This window comes from Balearica regulorum, chromosome 2 (assembly GCF_011004875.1).
Source record: "Balearica regulorum gibbericeps isolate bBalReg1 chromosome 2, bBalReg1.pri, whole genome shotgun sequence".
Lineage (NCBI taxonomy): Eukaryota > Metazoa > Chordata > Aves > Gruiformes > Gruidae > Balearica > Balearica regulorum.
This window is the reverse complement of record NC_046185.1, coordinates 82,071,405-82,085,344: the sequence shown is the minus strand read 5'-3', so window position 1 is coordinate 82,085,344 and position 13,940 is coordinate 82,071,405. Positions and strand designations below refer to the sequence as shown.

Below are 13,940 nucleotides of genomic sequence, written 5' to 3'. Positions count from 1 at the left end.
TGTGCTGAATGTATGTTGAGCTTCATAACTGTCTTGTGGTAAACTACTAGGATGTTGAACAGTGGTTCATCATTAGAAATCCTTTAACTGCATGTACAGCTCAAGGGAGATGCTGATTAAGATGTACTTTCATTTGAGTGGACAGCAGCTATGTAAGAGAAGCCAGGAATAATAAGTCCCGGACTGGTGATGTGCTGTATCTTACTGTGGCTTTTGAATAGTCTGTTTTTCTAATGCATCAGTTAATTTAAAGATATGGAAAATAATAACATGAAAATATTTTTCTATGTTGAACTTTGTTAACTTTTAAATAGAAATAATGAACCTCTGCATGAAAGAATATTTAATGGGTGACAAATGTCTTTGATGAAAAGCAAGAGTCTGAATTTTCTGGCAGTTCTAATTGACTTAAACCAGAAATAAATAATATAAATGTAATTCATATGGCCATTGCACCAACTTGTTTCCTGCAAATGTATTATTTAAGTGGTTTGCTTATATTGCTCAGCAAATATGAGTAACTAATGGCAAAGGTAAAACGTGAATGTGCACAGCCCGCTGTGCTAAATATTTTGGTGTGGTACGTCTTTTTGATAAGACAGTTTTTTGGTGATAATTTTCTTTTTCTGTGAAACTGTTTAGGGCATTGTTGAGATCATGAAGAAAAGGCATTACAATTTCTTGGATCAACGGAAGACTGATTTTGACCAAGACTATGAAGAGTTTTGCAAAGAGATAAATGATCTTCATGTAGGTTTATGATTCCAATAATTTAATTTACTGATGAATCCTCATAAAAACAAAAATACCTCTGAGTTGCCACCAAAGAAATAATGTAAATCTCAAAGTTTATGTTCTGAAATTGAAAAATTATTCTAATGTATCTTGACTTTAAAAGCGTGCATTTATTATCCAACTTTCAGACCAGTTTCATGGAATAGGCCAGAAAGGGCCTTGTGGCCCTCCAACAAAAGGATTTTTCATTACTGTGCTTTATTTGGAAGTTATGCAAGCAAGAATAACACAAAAATGGGTGATTTCATTGGGTGAATGGGAGTATAGCACAAATAAGTCAGATAATTAACTTTCCCATAGTTCTGAAATCACAAGTTGGTGGAAGGAAAGGTTATCTTGTAGAAGAAAAAAATTAAAATAAATGCTTGGCTCACTTTGGCTGCTGAAGAGGTAAGCAAGCATTCTTTGAGGGCTCTCAGCATGGTGGAACACTTGAGGGTACAAAAGCTTTTGGTGGTTGCACAGCTACAGAGGAGACTTGGAAATAAAATGCCTTCAAAGTTGGTCGTATTTTGTGTAATTCTTGAGGGAAGGAAGAAAGGAAAAATTCATAATTACTGAGGTTAGTTTCACATAAAAAAATTATGTTCTCATATAACGCATGATAAATCCTGTCACATAATACCTGACATATTTGACATGTGTGCCTTATGTAGTTCTCTGCTGTAGAATTACTTGCTTTCCTTCAGGATCAATTAAGGATATTCATGGACATTACCTTTGAAAATATTCTGAACACTGGAAGAGCACTGAGTATGTTGAAGAAATTTGAAAGGTATTATGTCCTATCTAGATTGTTATTTCCATTGCCTGGCAGAATTCTAGCACTTTGAGGATGGTGGGAAGTGGGGGAAGCAGAGCAAGAGGCATCTCCTTAAATAAGCAACTCAACAAAAAGCAACTCAACCTCCTCTTACTCAACTGTTCAGGTCTGTTAAGGGGTATCTTCTCAGCAGTGTGGATGAATAAACCCCATATTTTTGTATCAGAAAATGCAAAATGTAAGTGGACTTTGAACTTCATTGTTCAAAATTAGCATAAGTACAGGAATACTTTATGACTATTAACATATTTGCCTTAGCTTTGTCCTTGAACAATGACATTAATTTGTTACCGCAGTGCAGTCAGGAGAGAGTAAAATACTTGCATTGGGAAACAGTGAAATTTGTCTTGATAAATTCACATTGTTGCAAAGCAGCCTCAGTCTTTATTGCATCAGTTTTCTTATAATCTGTTTAATGGAGTAGGCTGCTAGTGGCGGGTTGGTTACAGTTTGCTGCACATAATTTTAGCTCAGTGTTTGAAAACAGTGACAAAACAGAAAATGTGTAGGCTTACTTGGAAACTTTTATCATCTGGTCTAAATCTTGCTTGCTTGGAAATAGGTTGTGACAGCATTTATTCAAGCTTTAGTGAAAACTCTGCTGCTAAAGTAGTTATTTTCTAAAGAATGTAAGGGAACCTGGAATGACTTTATTTTCCAACGATGCATCAGAAAAATTTCAGAAGTATTGAAGGAATTTTTTTAATGATATTATTTTTCTAAGCAGGTTACAAATCCCAAATCTTGGCATTGATGAAAAGTATCAGAAAATACTTCAAAACTATGGTCATGACATAGAAACAGTCTGTAAGATCTATACTAGGCAGAAGCAGGACCCTCCACTGGCTCGTAATCTACCTCCAATAGCTGGTAAGATCTTGTGGGCACGCCACCTATTCCACAGGATCCAGGAGCCCATGGAATCTTTCCAGCTGCACCCGGCTGTTCTGCAAACACCAGATGGCAAGCGCGTAATCCGTAACTACAATAAAGTAGCAAAAGTTCTTACGGAATTTGAAGTGATCTACCACAGGGGATGGCTTCAGCAGGTAAACCAGCTGATTTTGATTAGGACGTTTCTTTAAAAAAATGTGGTGGATTTTTGTTGTTGATAGACTAATAACATCTAGCTTTACACACCAAACTGGATTCCTGTTGTTTCAGGCCTCCGTGAAACACTGAGTTACAGCAGTGTGAAGGAATCTCTGGTTAATAGCAGTAGTAAGGTATGCTAAACTGTAGGCTTAGGATGCCTCTTAAGTGAGGGATGGAATAAGAAAACGTACTTTATGACAGAGTGTTTATATTAATAAACAAAGTCTGTACTGCCTCTGGCTGAATTTAGGAGCAATTGAAAGACCTTCGTTATAACTAGGAAGTTACAATGAAAAGTATTTATTATGGTGATGTGTAATGAAGATTCAGTGGCCTTAGCTGCCTCTCTGTCTATGCCATATCCTACTGACTCTGGTGCAAGATGATGATGTGTGGAGAGAGGAGTTTTGTCAGCTTCTTAGCTTACGGTGAAAGCAGATGCAGAGGTTTCCTCTGCTCTGGAAAATACAGATTTATTTTTTGAGTAATAATCCATGGGTACACTCTGAGTGAATGTACATGTAAAAAGCATCCAGTCTCAACAGACAGAACATCCTGTAGAATTAATAGCATACTCAGTGCACAAGTGTGTTTTGAGCCGGTTGTGGGTTAACCCTGGTAGGCAGCTAAGAACCACACAACTGCTTGCTCGCTTCCTTTTGCTCACCCCCAGTCAGGCAGGTGAGAGGAAAGAAAACTAAAAGCAAGAAAACTTGTGGGTCGAGATAAGAAGTTGGTTGGTAAGTGAAGAAGTGAAGGAAGAGAGAAAGAAAACAAAGTATGTGCTGCAAAGGCAATCACTCACCGCCTCCCACGGGTAGAACAATGACCAGCCAGTTCCAGAGCAAAAGATGGCTAACCATCTCAACCCATGCCTTTCCCTTTTTATTGCTGAGCATGATGTTATATGGCATGGAATATCCCTTTGGTTATTTTGGAACATCTGCCTGGTTTTGTTCCCTCGCAACCTCTTGTGCACTGCACCCCCCCATCTCTGCAAGTTTCTGCTGTGCTATTGGCATATTTTCTACCTCCAGTTTCTTTGTTCCCTTGTCAAAGAGCATGCTATAGAAAAATTGGCCTCAGCCTCTCAAATCTCAAAAAGAAGTATCGGAATCTCTAGATAACTGTTTTGAAGGTGGTGGCACAATTAGCAATGCATCTGCCTCTTGTTCTTGGAGCTTAGCCCCAACTTTTGTGCAATGTGAAAATCTCTGGTGCTGATAAACATTAGTCTTCTGAAAGCTAGTCTTACACCAGACCCAAGACCTGCTGTCTCATGTCCAGTCTGAATATACCAAGATTTCCTGACCCTTCCCCCTTCACACTTGCATTTGCCATGAAGGTTTAAAGGATCATCAGATTTGATTTGATAGTGTGGTTCTATGAGTTGTAGTGTTTGTGTCATTTTGTATACTAAAACAGGAAAAGTGACTATAATATTACAAGTTGTATAATACGCTGTATTCAGACTGCTTTGGCTCTGATGCTGGATATATGTTAATGATGATTAATCTGACGTTGACTGCCAGTTGGGAATCAAGGAACCTGAAGAGTATTACCTCAACTGTTCTTTCATTATAGATTATGTTTCAGGTACATCAGATCTAAATTTGGCACTATTGACCTCTGTATAATTGGTCCTCCTCCCAGGCAGTAATGAAAATTGGCATTGTTGAACTTAGAAACATCTTTAACTTCAAGTGCTTATTCTGATAACTTGAGAAGCCCATCTTTGATTTCATGTGCTCTTCACAGAGAGCCGGTATGGTATGTGTATCCCTCATGTTTTATGGAAGAGGAGCTGTGATGCTTCAGGAAGCCTTTTGCATTTGTTTGGTGTTTCTGTCTTGGACTCATTTTCTGTTTTGGTGCCAGTACTGTGCTGGATACCTGTATGGTTCCAAGCATATCGATTTCACTTTCACTTTTTTCAGCTTTCACTGAGTTATATGTACTGCTATGATGTCCTTGTCTCGGCATTTTTAAGATATATCCCCTGTCCCAGCTATGAAGACTATGGAGGATGTATGCTTCTTGTGGGGCTACCTCTGTCTCCTTTGGCTAGATGATCTAGTGATCAGGTTTTCTGACACATAGCATGCCCTCACAGAGGAGTCAAGTACATTCTCCTTTTGTCTTTCACAAAATTTCTTTAACATCTAAGGCATCTCCCCTGAACTGGTGCCTTTCTTTGTGAGGTGCTAGTGATCTGTGATCTGATTCTGATCTGTGCTAAAAGTAAGTGTCTGGTTTCTTCTATAGCAGAATCAAATCCCACTTGGAAGCCATATAAATTTGCCAGGTCTGCTCCAACCTTGTACTCATTAGATGGGAACAAAGGGAGGCAGATTTAAACACAGTTTCAAGTTTTTGAAGTGAGCACGTGTCTTGAAAATACATGAAAAGTATATCTGCTTTAACATCAAAGCACTTGTCTACCAGATATGGCAAAAAAATGTGACTAGGGTTCAGTATCTCTTCTTGAGGCACAAGGGCAGCCTGATGTGGCGTGAGTATCACAGAACACGAGGTGGAGCTCCTGCTCTACTCCTGAACAAAAGCAAACCAAGAGGGCGCCAAGCGTCCTGCGGGGAATACAAATACAGCAGAAATAGGGCTGTAGTTCCTACTATTCTGTACAGTGGAAATAGTTAAGTTTAGTGGCACTTTCTGATACTTCCGAACATTTTTTTTCCCTGCTTTTGCCTGCTTGTTACTGGATGATCACCACCTCATTTATCACTTTTTTTAATAGCATAAGATTTAAAGCCATTATTTTTGTGCTATAGCCAATGATATTCAGCTTGGATATATTAAAATAATAAAATATTGGGAAGTGTGAAAGTTACTATAATTCTATGGCAGTGTAAGATTTGTGCCTTCAATGTACCCCTTGTTTCTGTTCCCTTAATTATGAAAATTGCATGAAAAAAACCCCATAAATGGGGAGGAAGAGACTGATAGTGGCAATAATGAGTCTGAAGTCCAAAGAAGTGTGCAATAAGATTTGCTGGTGAACTCTGCAGAAAAAAAATTCAGCTCCTATTTAAGGCAGCTGTGCCGAGTGACTTTGATGCTAGTGGACAGAGACAACTTCACTGACAAAATCTGATTAGATGATTTCTTGAAAAATGCTTTGTAAAATGTTATGATAATACATGATACAGCTGAAGCAAAAGTATAGTCAACTATATTTTAGACATTGAAAGGTGGTGCAAATTTTCAATGTGTGTTCCATAAAGAAAGAAAAAAGTACACTGAAAGAAATCAATGGGGTTATGAAAGTATCGCTTAAAAACAAGCTCCATCTCAGTGTAACGTGATACATGAAATTTGAGAAGTGAACAAAGAACAATAAAATTATGTCAGCAAAAGGACAGCTGGAAAATAGGAATAGCAGCAAAGTTTCTCATGTAGGAAAAATGTCCTTACCTAAGGCATGACTTCTTCCCTACCTAAGCCAAATCTTCCATGTGTGGTGGTCTTATGAATGTTCTCCCATCTAATCACATGGAGAACAAATGGTATTCTAATATTCAAATAAGGCAGTTAAAACAATAGTGTGATTTGGCTTCCCTATTAAGAATAAAATAAAAAAAAATACAATACACATTAATTTTAGTCTTTTTAAAAATTTGCCAAGAGATTGGATATAGTTGGGATTTCCATTAAGGTTGGAGCGTGGTATAACTGTTAGGTAGTCGAAAACAAACAAAAGAAAAAATGAGGATAAGTTTATTCAAAAGGTATCTGAAGAAGTTATCCTAGAATAAGTTAGTTCATCAAGGAAGTTGTGTACAGCATTACTGCAGAATGTGCAATAAGTTTTAAGGAAATGAGAGTTCAGATTTAAGAAGATTGAAGAAAGTCTGTGGTTCTGCTTTTGATTTTGGACTGTGGAATGCAGCTTATGATATCCAAGAACCAACAGAAAAAATGTCTGTTGGATAAAGAACAGTTAATCTGATTGTTAAGCATTTGGGTACATAGAGATTGTGTTAATAAATTTCAGTTGTCGATTCCTGCCATATCAATCTTTATTGTCAGCAATACCTGATTTTAGTATCTGCCAAAGTGATGTTTATGTCCAAAACAAAGTATTTAATTGTACTGTCTTTTCTGATCAGGACTGATGATTTTGTTTCCTGCAGATTGAATTAACTGAAAGGGGACTTCAGGCATCTCTCTTGGTAAAAGCTCCAGAAACAGGAGAATTATTTGTGAATTTTGACCCTCAAATGTTAACTTTAATTAGAGAAACAGATTGCATGGCTCACATGTGCCTTGAAATCCCACAATTTGCAAGTATTATTCAACAGAGGAGAGACTGGTATAAGAAGATTGTCAACAATTTGCAGGTGGGTTATTTTAGTTATTTTATGTATGTGTAGTGTACATTAAGATATCTAGGGTCTATATGTATGGAAGAGAAAAAATTAAGATCAGCTATTATGCATTAAGAAAACATTGGCAAATCTATTTTGTTATCTTTACAACTGTCTTAGGCACTTTTAAAAAGAATTTCTTGGCTTTGTATTTTCTGTGAAGTCATTTCAATGATGCATGGGTTTAGAAAAGCTCTGCAGAGCTGGGGAAAGAGATGAGGATGGGGAGGAAAGGAGGCTTACAAAATGCCTTGCTCTTTTGCCTGCTTTCTAAACGATAAGCAATTTATCTGTCATCCAGTAATGGAGACAACATTGGATACACTATTTTGAGAGGATAGCTGCGAGGGAGGAACATGCGGTATGCCTTTAAAAAGTGTAAAGCATCCAGCAAGTAGCATCATAGTTCCTGCACCAGTGTTTTACACAGATGTCTGTGAATAGTAGAAAAAAGAGAAGCTAAAATTTCCCTTTCTCTCATCTTTTAAATCCCTTGGATCATTTTGTGTATCTATGAACAGGCAAGGTTCTTGGTGGCTCAAGATGAGGATTCAAAGATAGGTATGCAGAAATCTATGGCTTCAAAAGGCTACTTGATTCTGACATGAGAAAAAGCGTCGTAATAAGTCATAAAGTTATTGCAAGGATTGTTTTTTGCAAAACATGTGAAACTAGATCAGCGAGTTAAAGATGCTTTAGAAACCAGATACCATATTAAAGTTCTGGTAAGGCTGGTCTAATAAAACTGCTGAAAAGTTCATTTAGATGCATTTCTTTTCCTTGAGCTTTTTGTCTTCTGGAACATCCATTTAGAGACTGAAATTTGCAAACCTTTTTTGATGTTGTGAATTAACCCTGGTAGGCAACTAAGCATCACACAACGGCTTGCTTACTCCCCACAGTGGTGTGGGGGAGAGAATCCAAAAGTTAAAAGTGAGAATACATGTGGGTTGAGATAAAGACAATTTAATAGGGAAAGCAGATACTGCATGTGTAAGCAGAGCAAAACAAGGAATTGATTTACTACTAGATGACTGCTGTTTAGCCATCTACAAGAAAGCATGGATGTGTCACAGTTACTTGGGAAGACAAATGCCATAGATCTGAATGTCTCCCATCCTTCTTCCCCCAGGTTTTATAGAATCATAAGATTGTTTTGGTTGAAAAAGACCTTTAAGATCATCAAGTCCACCAACTAAACCATGTCCCTAAGCACTACATCTACATGTCTTTTAAATACCTCCAGGGATGGTGACTCAACCACTTCCCTGGGCAGCCTGTTCCAATGCTTGACAACCCTTTCAGTGACGAATTTTTTCCTAATACCCAATCTAAACCTCCCCTGGCGCAACTTGAGACCATTTCGTCTTGTCCTGTCGCTTGTTACTTTGGAGGAGAGACTGACACCCACCTTGCTACAGCCTCCTTTCAGGTAGCTGAAGAGAGCAATAAGGTCTCCCCTCAGCCTCCTTTTCTCCAGACAAAACAACCCCAGTTCCCTCAGCCGTTCCTCATAATTATTTTTGAGCATGATGCCATAGGTATGAGATATCCCTTGGGTCAGCTGTCCCAGCTGAGTGCCCTCACAGCTTCTTGTGTATCCACAGCCTACTGACTGGTGGGGCAGCGTGAGAAGCATAAAAGGCCTTAGTGCTGTATGACCACTGTTCAACAATCAGCAAAACATTGGTGTGTTATCAATGTTGTTTCGGTCACAAATCTAAAACCTGGTATCATATGAGCCACTTATGGAAAAAAAAAAAATAACTCCATCCCAACCAAAACCAGTACAATCTATAAAGATTAATTTCCAAGTAGTACTTGCATTATTATGAAGAGCAACAAATAGTGAACTTCTGCCAAAAATAATGAAAACACTTTCCAAACAATTTATTATCATTTTTTAAGAATTTCAATAATGTGCATCCAGAGTAATTTTCTTAAGTTATGATAAATATGTGTAAGTGAAGAGGTTCAAATCAGTGTATATTAACTAATGCTTTCATTCTCTGTTTATTTCAGATGATCCTGACAGAATATAAAAGAATTAAACTGAAAATACAACACCCTATTGAACAACTGATGGCTCCTCGGTTAGCAAATGTAGATGATGCTATCCAGCCAGGTCTGTTACTGACCTGGACATCCTTGAATGTTGAGAAATATATTAATACAGTTTTTTACAAGTTAGGTGAGTTGCTTGCCTCTTTCCATTAACTTCTGCTTGTTTGTTTCTATACAAATATAAGCTATATAATTAAGCTTACTATCCTTTATATGATTTGTACTTAATTGACTTATATGTGAAGGAAATCAGAATTTTCACCTGTCTGGTACTTCATGAAAGCTCTGCTTTATAAAAACACCTTCTTTTTGTCTCACATATTTGTCAGATTTTTACTAATATGGATGGGATGACAGCTGGGGTTAAACCAAGCATAAAGTAGTGTGCAAAAGGTTCTGTGTATTCTGATAGCTACTTTTTAAAAGAGCTCGTAAGTTTCAGACTTTTCCTCATCTTGCCTTTTGTTTCTATAATGTACAAAATAAGTTTTCAGGGAATAATCTCTCGACTGAGTTGGCACTGTCACTGCTCAATATCTTTTCATATTAACCTTTTTTTTTTAACATCAGTCTCTTTAAAACGAATGCACGCATGTCTTGGGCAACAGCTTTAGAAAACAGACGAAGTCATAGTCTTTCAAAAGATTATTACAAGATTGCACTGAGATGCGTATTGTTTCTGAAGCTACCAAATTCCTTTTGCTTTAGCTTAATTACTACATCAAACAGATTTTGTTTTCTGAAAAGATGTAAGTAGTTCTAGTGGGAATTTTCTTTAGTTGAAAAGGTAAATTAAAATGCATTTTGGATGCTAACTTGACATTACACTCAATTTAATTTTGAATAATACAAGCAGTTTGAGATTGGAACAAGCACCTTGCTGCTATTTCAATTTCAGCGTTGAAAGCAAATTGCTATTAAACTGTGAAAATTCTAGTGATTGTTTTCTGTTAACTATTATTTGGTTTCTAACATTTTATTGAAGAATAGACATTTTACCTGTCAAAAGTTTCTGTTGCTAGTGGGTTCTGCAAGTGGTAACTAGTTCAAGCTGTAGGAGAAGTAGTATTCCTGGATCTCAGTTGTATTTTAATGTCTTTGTGTTTGAAATGCATGTACTTTAAGCTCATCTTATATATATCTTTTTAATATTTTGCCTATTATCTTTTAGGATATGGATAACATATGCTAGATGAGCATATGTTACGCGAAATATTAAGTATGATTTCAGTGGTGAACTTTGCCATAAAAGTTTAGATATTTGAAGTAAACTGGTTAAGGTTTATAATTCTTATAAAATTGAATATGATTCTTTGTTCAAGTAAAAATTTAAGCAGGAGTCTGCAAAGATTATTGTTTCAAACTTTTAAGCTTGTCTTGAATCTTCTGTTTGCTTCAAAAGCTGAGCTGGAGTTATTGCTTGATCGAGTGAATGACTTGGTTGAATTTCGCATTGATGCTGTCCTTCAAGAAATGAATAGAGTGCCACTCTGTAAGTTGCCAGAAGATGAACCACTGAGCTGTGAGGAATTTCTTCAAAAGACGAAGGTTATTAGATAAAAGTTTCATAAAGAAGAATCCAATGACTTTGAAATAAGATATTTTCCTTTTTTTTACGAGATAAAAACAGTGCAGAATTAATGAAACATGCATGGGAAACTGAAATAAGGAAATCCCAACTTGCTTGGCTGGAACCTAAAAAAGGAACGAAAATAGCAAACACAAAGAGGTCTGAGCTGAGCAGTTCTTTTCTGAGCTTATTCATGTCAAGCCAGCTGCTGTAGGATACTTCTTTTATGCTTTGATATCACTCAATTTAAATGTTTTTCCTCTATGATAGTATCTTTTTTGTCATCGTTGCTTGTTAGTGCCTTTAAATAAGGGAATTACCCATCTGATGCCTGTAAATAGCTCCATAACAAATACACTTCGTTGCCTGGGAGAGTAAATACTATGGAAATGATTGTGTACTGAATATCTTTGTTAATCTCAAGCTCTCCTGAGTTGGTAATAGGATGTGCAAAATATACTCAGAAGTACCTGGGTGAAGGTATTCTGGGAGGAGCCCCTTTCTTCATCAAAATACTCTTATGTTGAGGAGGATTAACTGTAAGCATGTTAAGTTGTTAATCAGTTAAGAAAGGTGATTAAGCTGTAATAAAACTGAATGTCAGAATGATTTTTATGAGGCAATAGTGAGATATTCTGGCATTTTAGGATATAATGTTTAACTTGTGTTTTCTCCTGAATTAAACTTTGCTTTGGAAAAGATCGTAGAGGATCATGTAGATAATCCCCATCCCTGGCCTCTTGTAGTATAAATACTACAGACAAAAGTTTTGTTTCTCTTGGTGTACTTAACTTTTTGGCCTTTCCTCTTTTGTGCCTTGTAACAGCTCACCTTGTTGTTAAATACAAAGTAAAGCCAAAAATAATATTTTATGGAATGAATGATATTTTGTAAGCTTCACAATTCGTAGTTTTTGGTGGTGGTTTATTTTTTTTGGATGCTGCTGCTTTCCTGATAGGGCTGTTTCTAAAATGTATTTTCACTAAAGTAAAAATATGTGAGAATGAGCACAAAAAGCTTCTCAGCGCTGTATGATAATTGATATTGCTTGATGTTGATCTTCTGCAAGAAAACTTGAACTGCTATGTAGCAATTACAACAGCACAACAGCCAATCAATTTGAGTTAGCAGAGTAAGTGGTATACTAATCCCAGGTATGGGTACAATGAACATAGTAACAGTGTTTGTAAGCTTATTGTAGTTTTTAATTAGGAGGGGCTAGAAATAAGTTCTATCACCTAACAGGTGACTAAGTTTCTAAAGAAATTGCTGAAACAAGAATAGTTATACCACGGAAAAAACCCAAAGTATTTTTCAGTAGTTGCTGTGATACTGCATATGATATCTGGCTTCTCTCTCAATTAGACTGAATCATTAGGAAGATCAAAAATTGTGTGTTAAAATTTGGAAAAGACTGAATCTTGCTAATGGCTGAATTTTTCCAATTACTGATTTTTAATTCAAGGGAGGTAGCCAGGTTTGATTAAGCATAAAGAAATAGGAGATAAATTAAAAAAAAATTAAAAGGCAATTATAGTTAAAAATTGTAGTTGGCTAAAGCATACTTGATCAATTTTACCATAAGTATAAAAAAAAAAAGCATAATAATATACTTCTGAATTTTATCAACTCATTCTTTGATTCCTTCTCCCCCCAGGTTAATAATTTTCTTGTTTATTCTAATCATAAATACAGCTTTTAATAGATTTTTATCTCCTATCTATCTATAAATGGGCAATATAATTGGCTAATTCTCCTTATGGCACAGCCAAGTAATGTAAAATGGCAATCATTAAAAGAAAGGTTAAATCTTCCATGTATGCATTGGAAAGTTAAGAAAATTAAGAAGCACTTGCTTTTGGGAGCCCTTTAATAGAACTAGACTTTATAAAAGTTGATTCTTGATATTAACAATGGATGAGTCGTGATTTAGGAAACAAGCCACAGCAATTTTGAAAGATGTTTATGATGTCTTGTTTAGTACAACAAAAAATCCAACACTAAATAGTTTGGAACAAACCAATTTAAAAATAATGTTGTTTATTGATCTTGTTTTTCACAAATCTGAGGCCTTGACATTTGTGTTAGTAAAGGCTGCTGTGACCGTGAAATAGACGTGAGAATCATGAGGATAAAACATATGTTTGTTTTGGTTTGGTAACAGGAGCTCTGTATAAAAGGTTCTCGGACTTTACATTTAAAAAGCTCACTGGTGGAAGATGCTGCTAATGAACTGATCAACATGTTACTTGACACTGAGGTACAGGTCAGAAAAGAAGACAAGTCAGTTGTACCCACTGGTGAAATAAGGAGAAAAAATACAGGTGAGAAGATTGTATTATAGCTGCACGCTTTTGCGTGCTGGTAGTATGTGTTGGGGGATATTATCGCTTAGCTGACTGAAGTATCAATCAGTATCTAATGTCTAAAGACTTTTGTTTGAGTTTGCCTGGATAACGGATTGTCTAACAATCATCTATCATCTGCAGAATAGATCAATATTATCAGTCTAACTTGCATGTTGAAATATTAATGCCATAGAAGCAGCTTCTTACAGTCCTTGGTTAATTATTGGACTTTGTAGAGAAAGGATGTAAGAAATAATATCTAAATTTTGGTGATAATCATGCCAGTTTGTACTGAGTAGAGAAGGAGGGTAGGGTAAAAGGATGATTACATTGAGGTACAGATTACAAATGAGTATAATCTGCACTTCTGGTAAAATTTAGCTGTATTTCAGATACCTTTGGCGATGTTGTTTTATTGTCTTTTCTGTTCCTTTAAGGTAATTTAACTAACTGGATCTCTGATGTTTTAGCAACAGAAGAGGAAAAAGGATCAAAAAGCTTGACTTCCTCCCGCAATTCCAGTGAGATATGGGCTGGACTGTCTCCTCCAGCAAAGAGGAAGAGGACAGATTTAGAAATGTTAGAGGAAGAAGCCAATGAAGTGCTTTCTTACTTCAATCACTGTAATATTGATGCCCTTTTGAAAGTCACTCGAAACACTCTGGAGACCATACGCAAGTGCATCCATGCGTCTTCCATGATCAACTTCTTAGGTGGCCATATTGCAGTACTTTGCTTTCTTAGCCTATAAAAAGAAATATGTATGTAAAAGAGAGGAAAACAAAGGGAGTTTGTACAAGCTGTCTTGTTAAATCACAATTGTTAACATGCTATATTTCCAAAGGAAGTTTTTTTTG

At 36.4% G+C, this 13,940-nt stretch overlaps 1 protein-coding gene across 2 annotated transcripts in view; it reads left to right on the top strand.

Moving 5' to 3' along the window:
* Window positions 1-13,940, top strand: part of DNAH5 (dynein axonemal heavy chain 5) — a 152,280-nt gene that overhangs the window by 46,052 nt on the left and 92,288 nt on the right. For both annotated transcript variants that reach the window (XM_075744824.1, XM_075744825.1), the window contains 8 exons: window positions 643-750; window positions 1,485-1,570; window positions 2,346-2,667; window positions 6,868-7,074; window positions 9,124-9,292; window positions 10,568-10,713; window positions 12,900-13,059; window positions 13,554-13,796. In XM_075744824.1, the coding sequence (XP_075600939.1) occupies window positions 643-750; window positions 1,485-1,570; window positions 2,346-2,667; window positions 6,868-7,074; window positions 9,124-9,292; window positions 10,568-10,713; window positions 12,900-13,059; window positions 13,554-13,796 (1,441 nt within the window). The remainder of the gene's footprint in view (window positions 1-642; window positions 751-1,484; window positions 1,571-2,345; window positions 2,668-6,867; window positions 7,075-9,123; window positions 9,293-10,567; window positions 10,714-12,899; window positions 13,060-13,553; window positions 13,797-13,940) is intronic.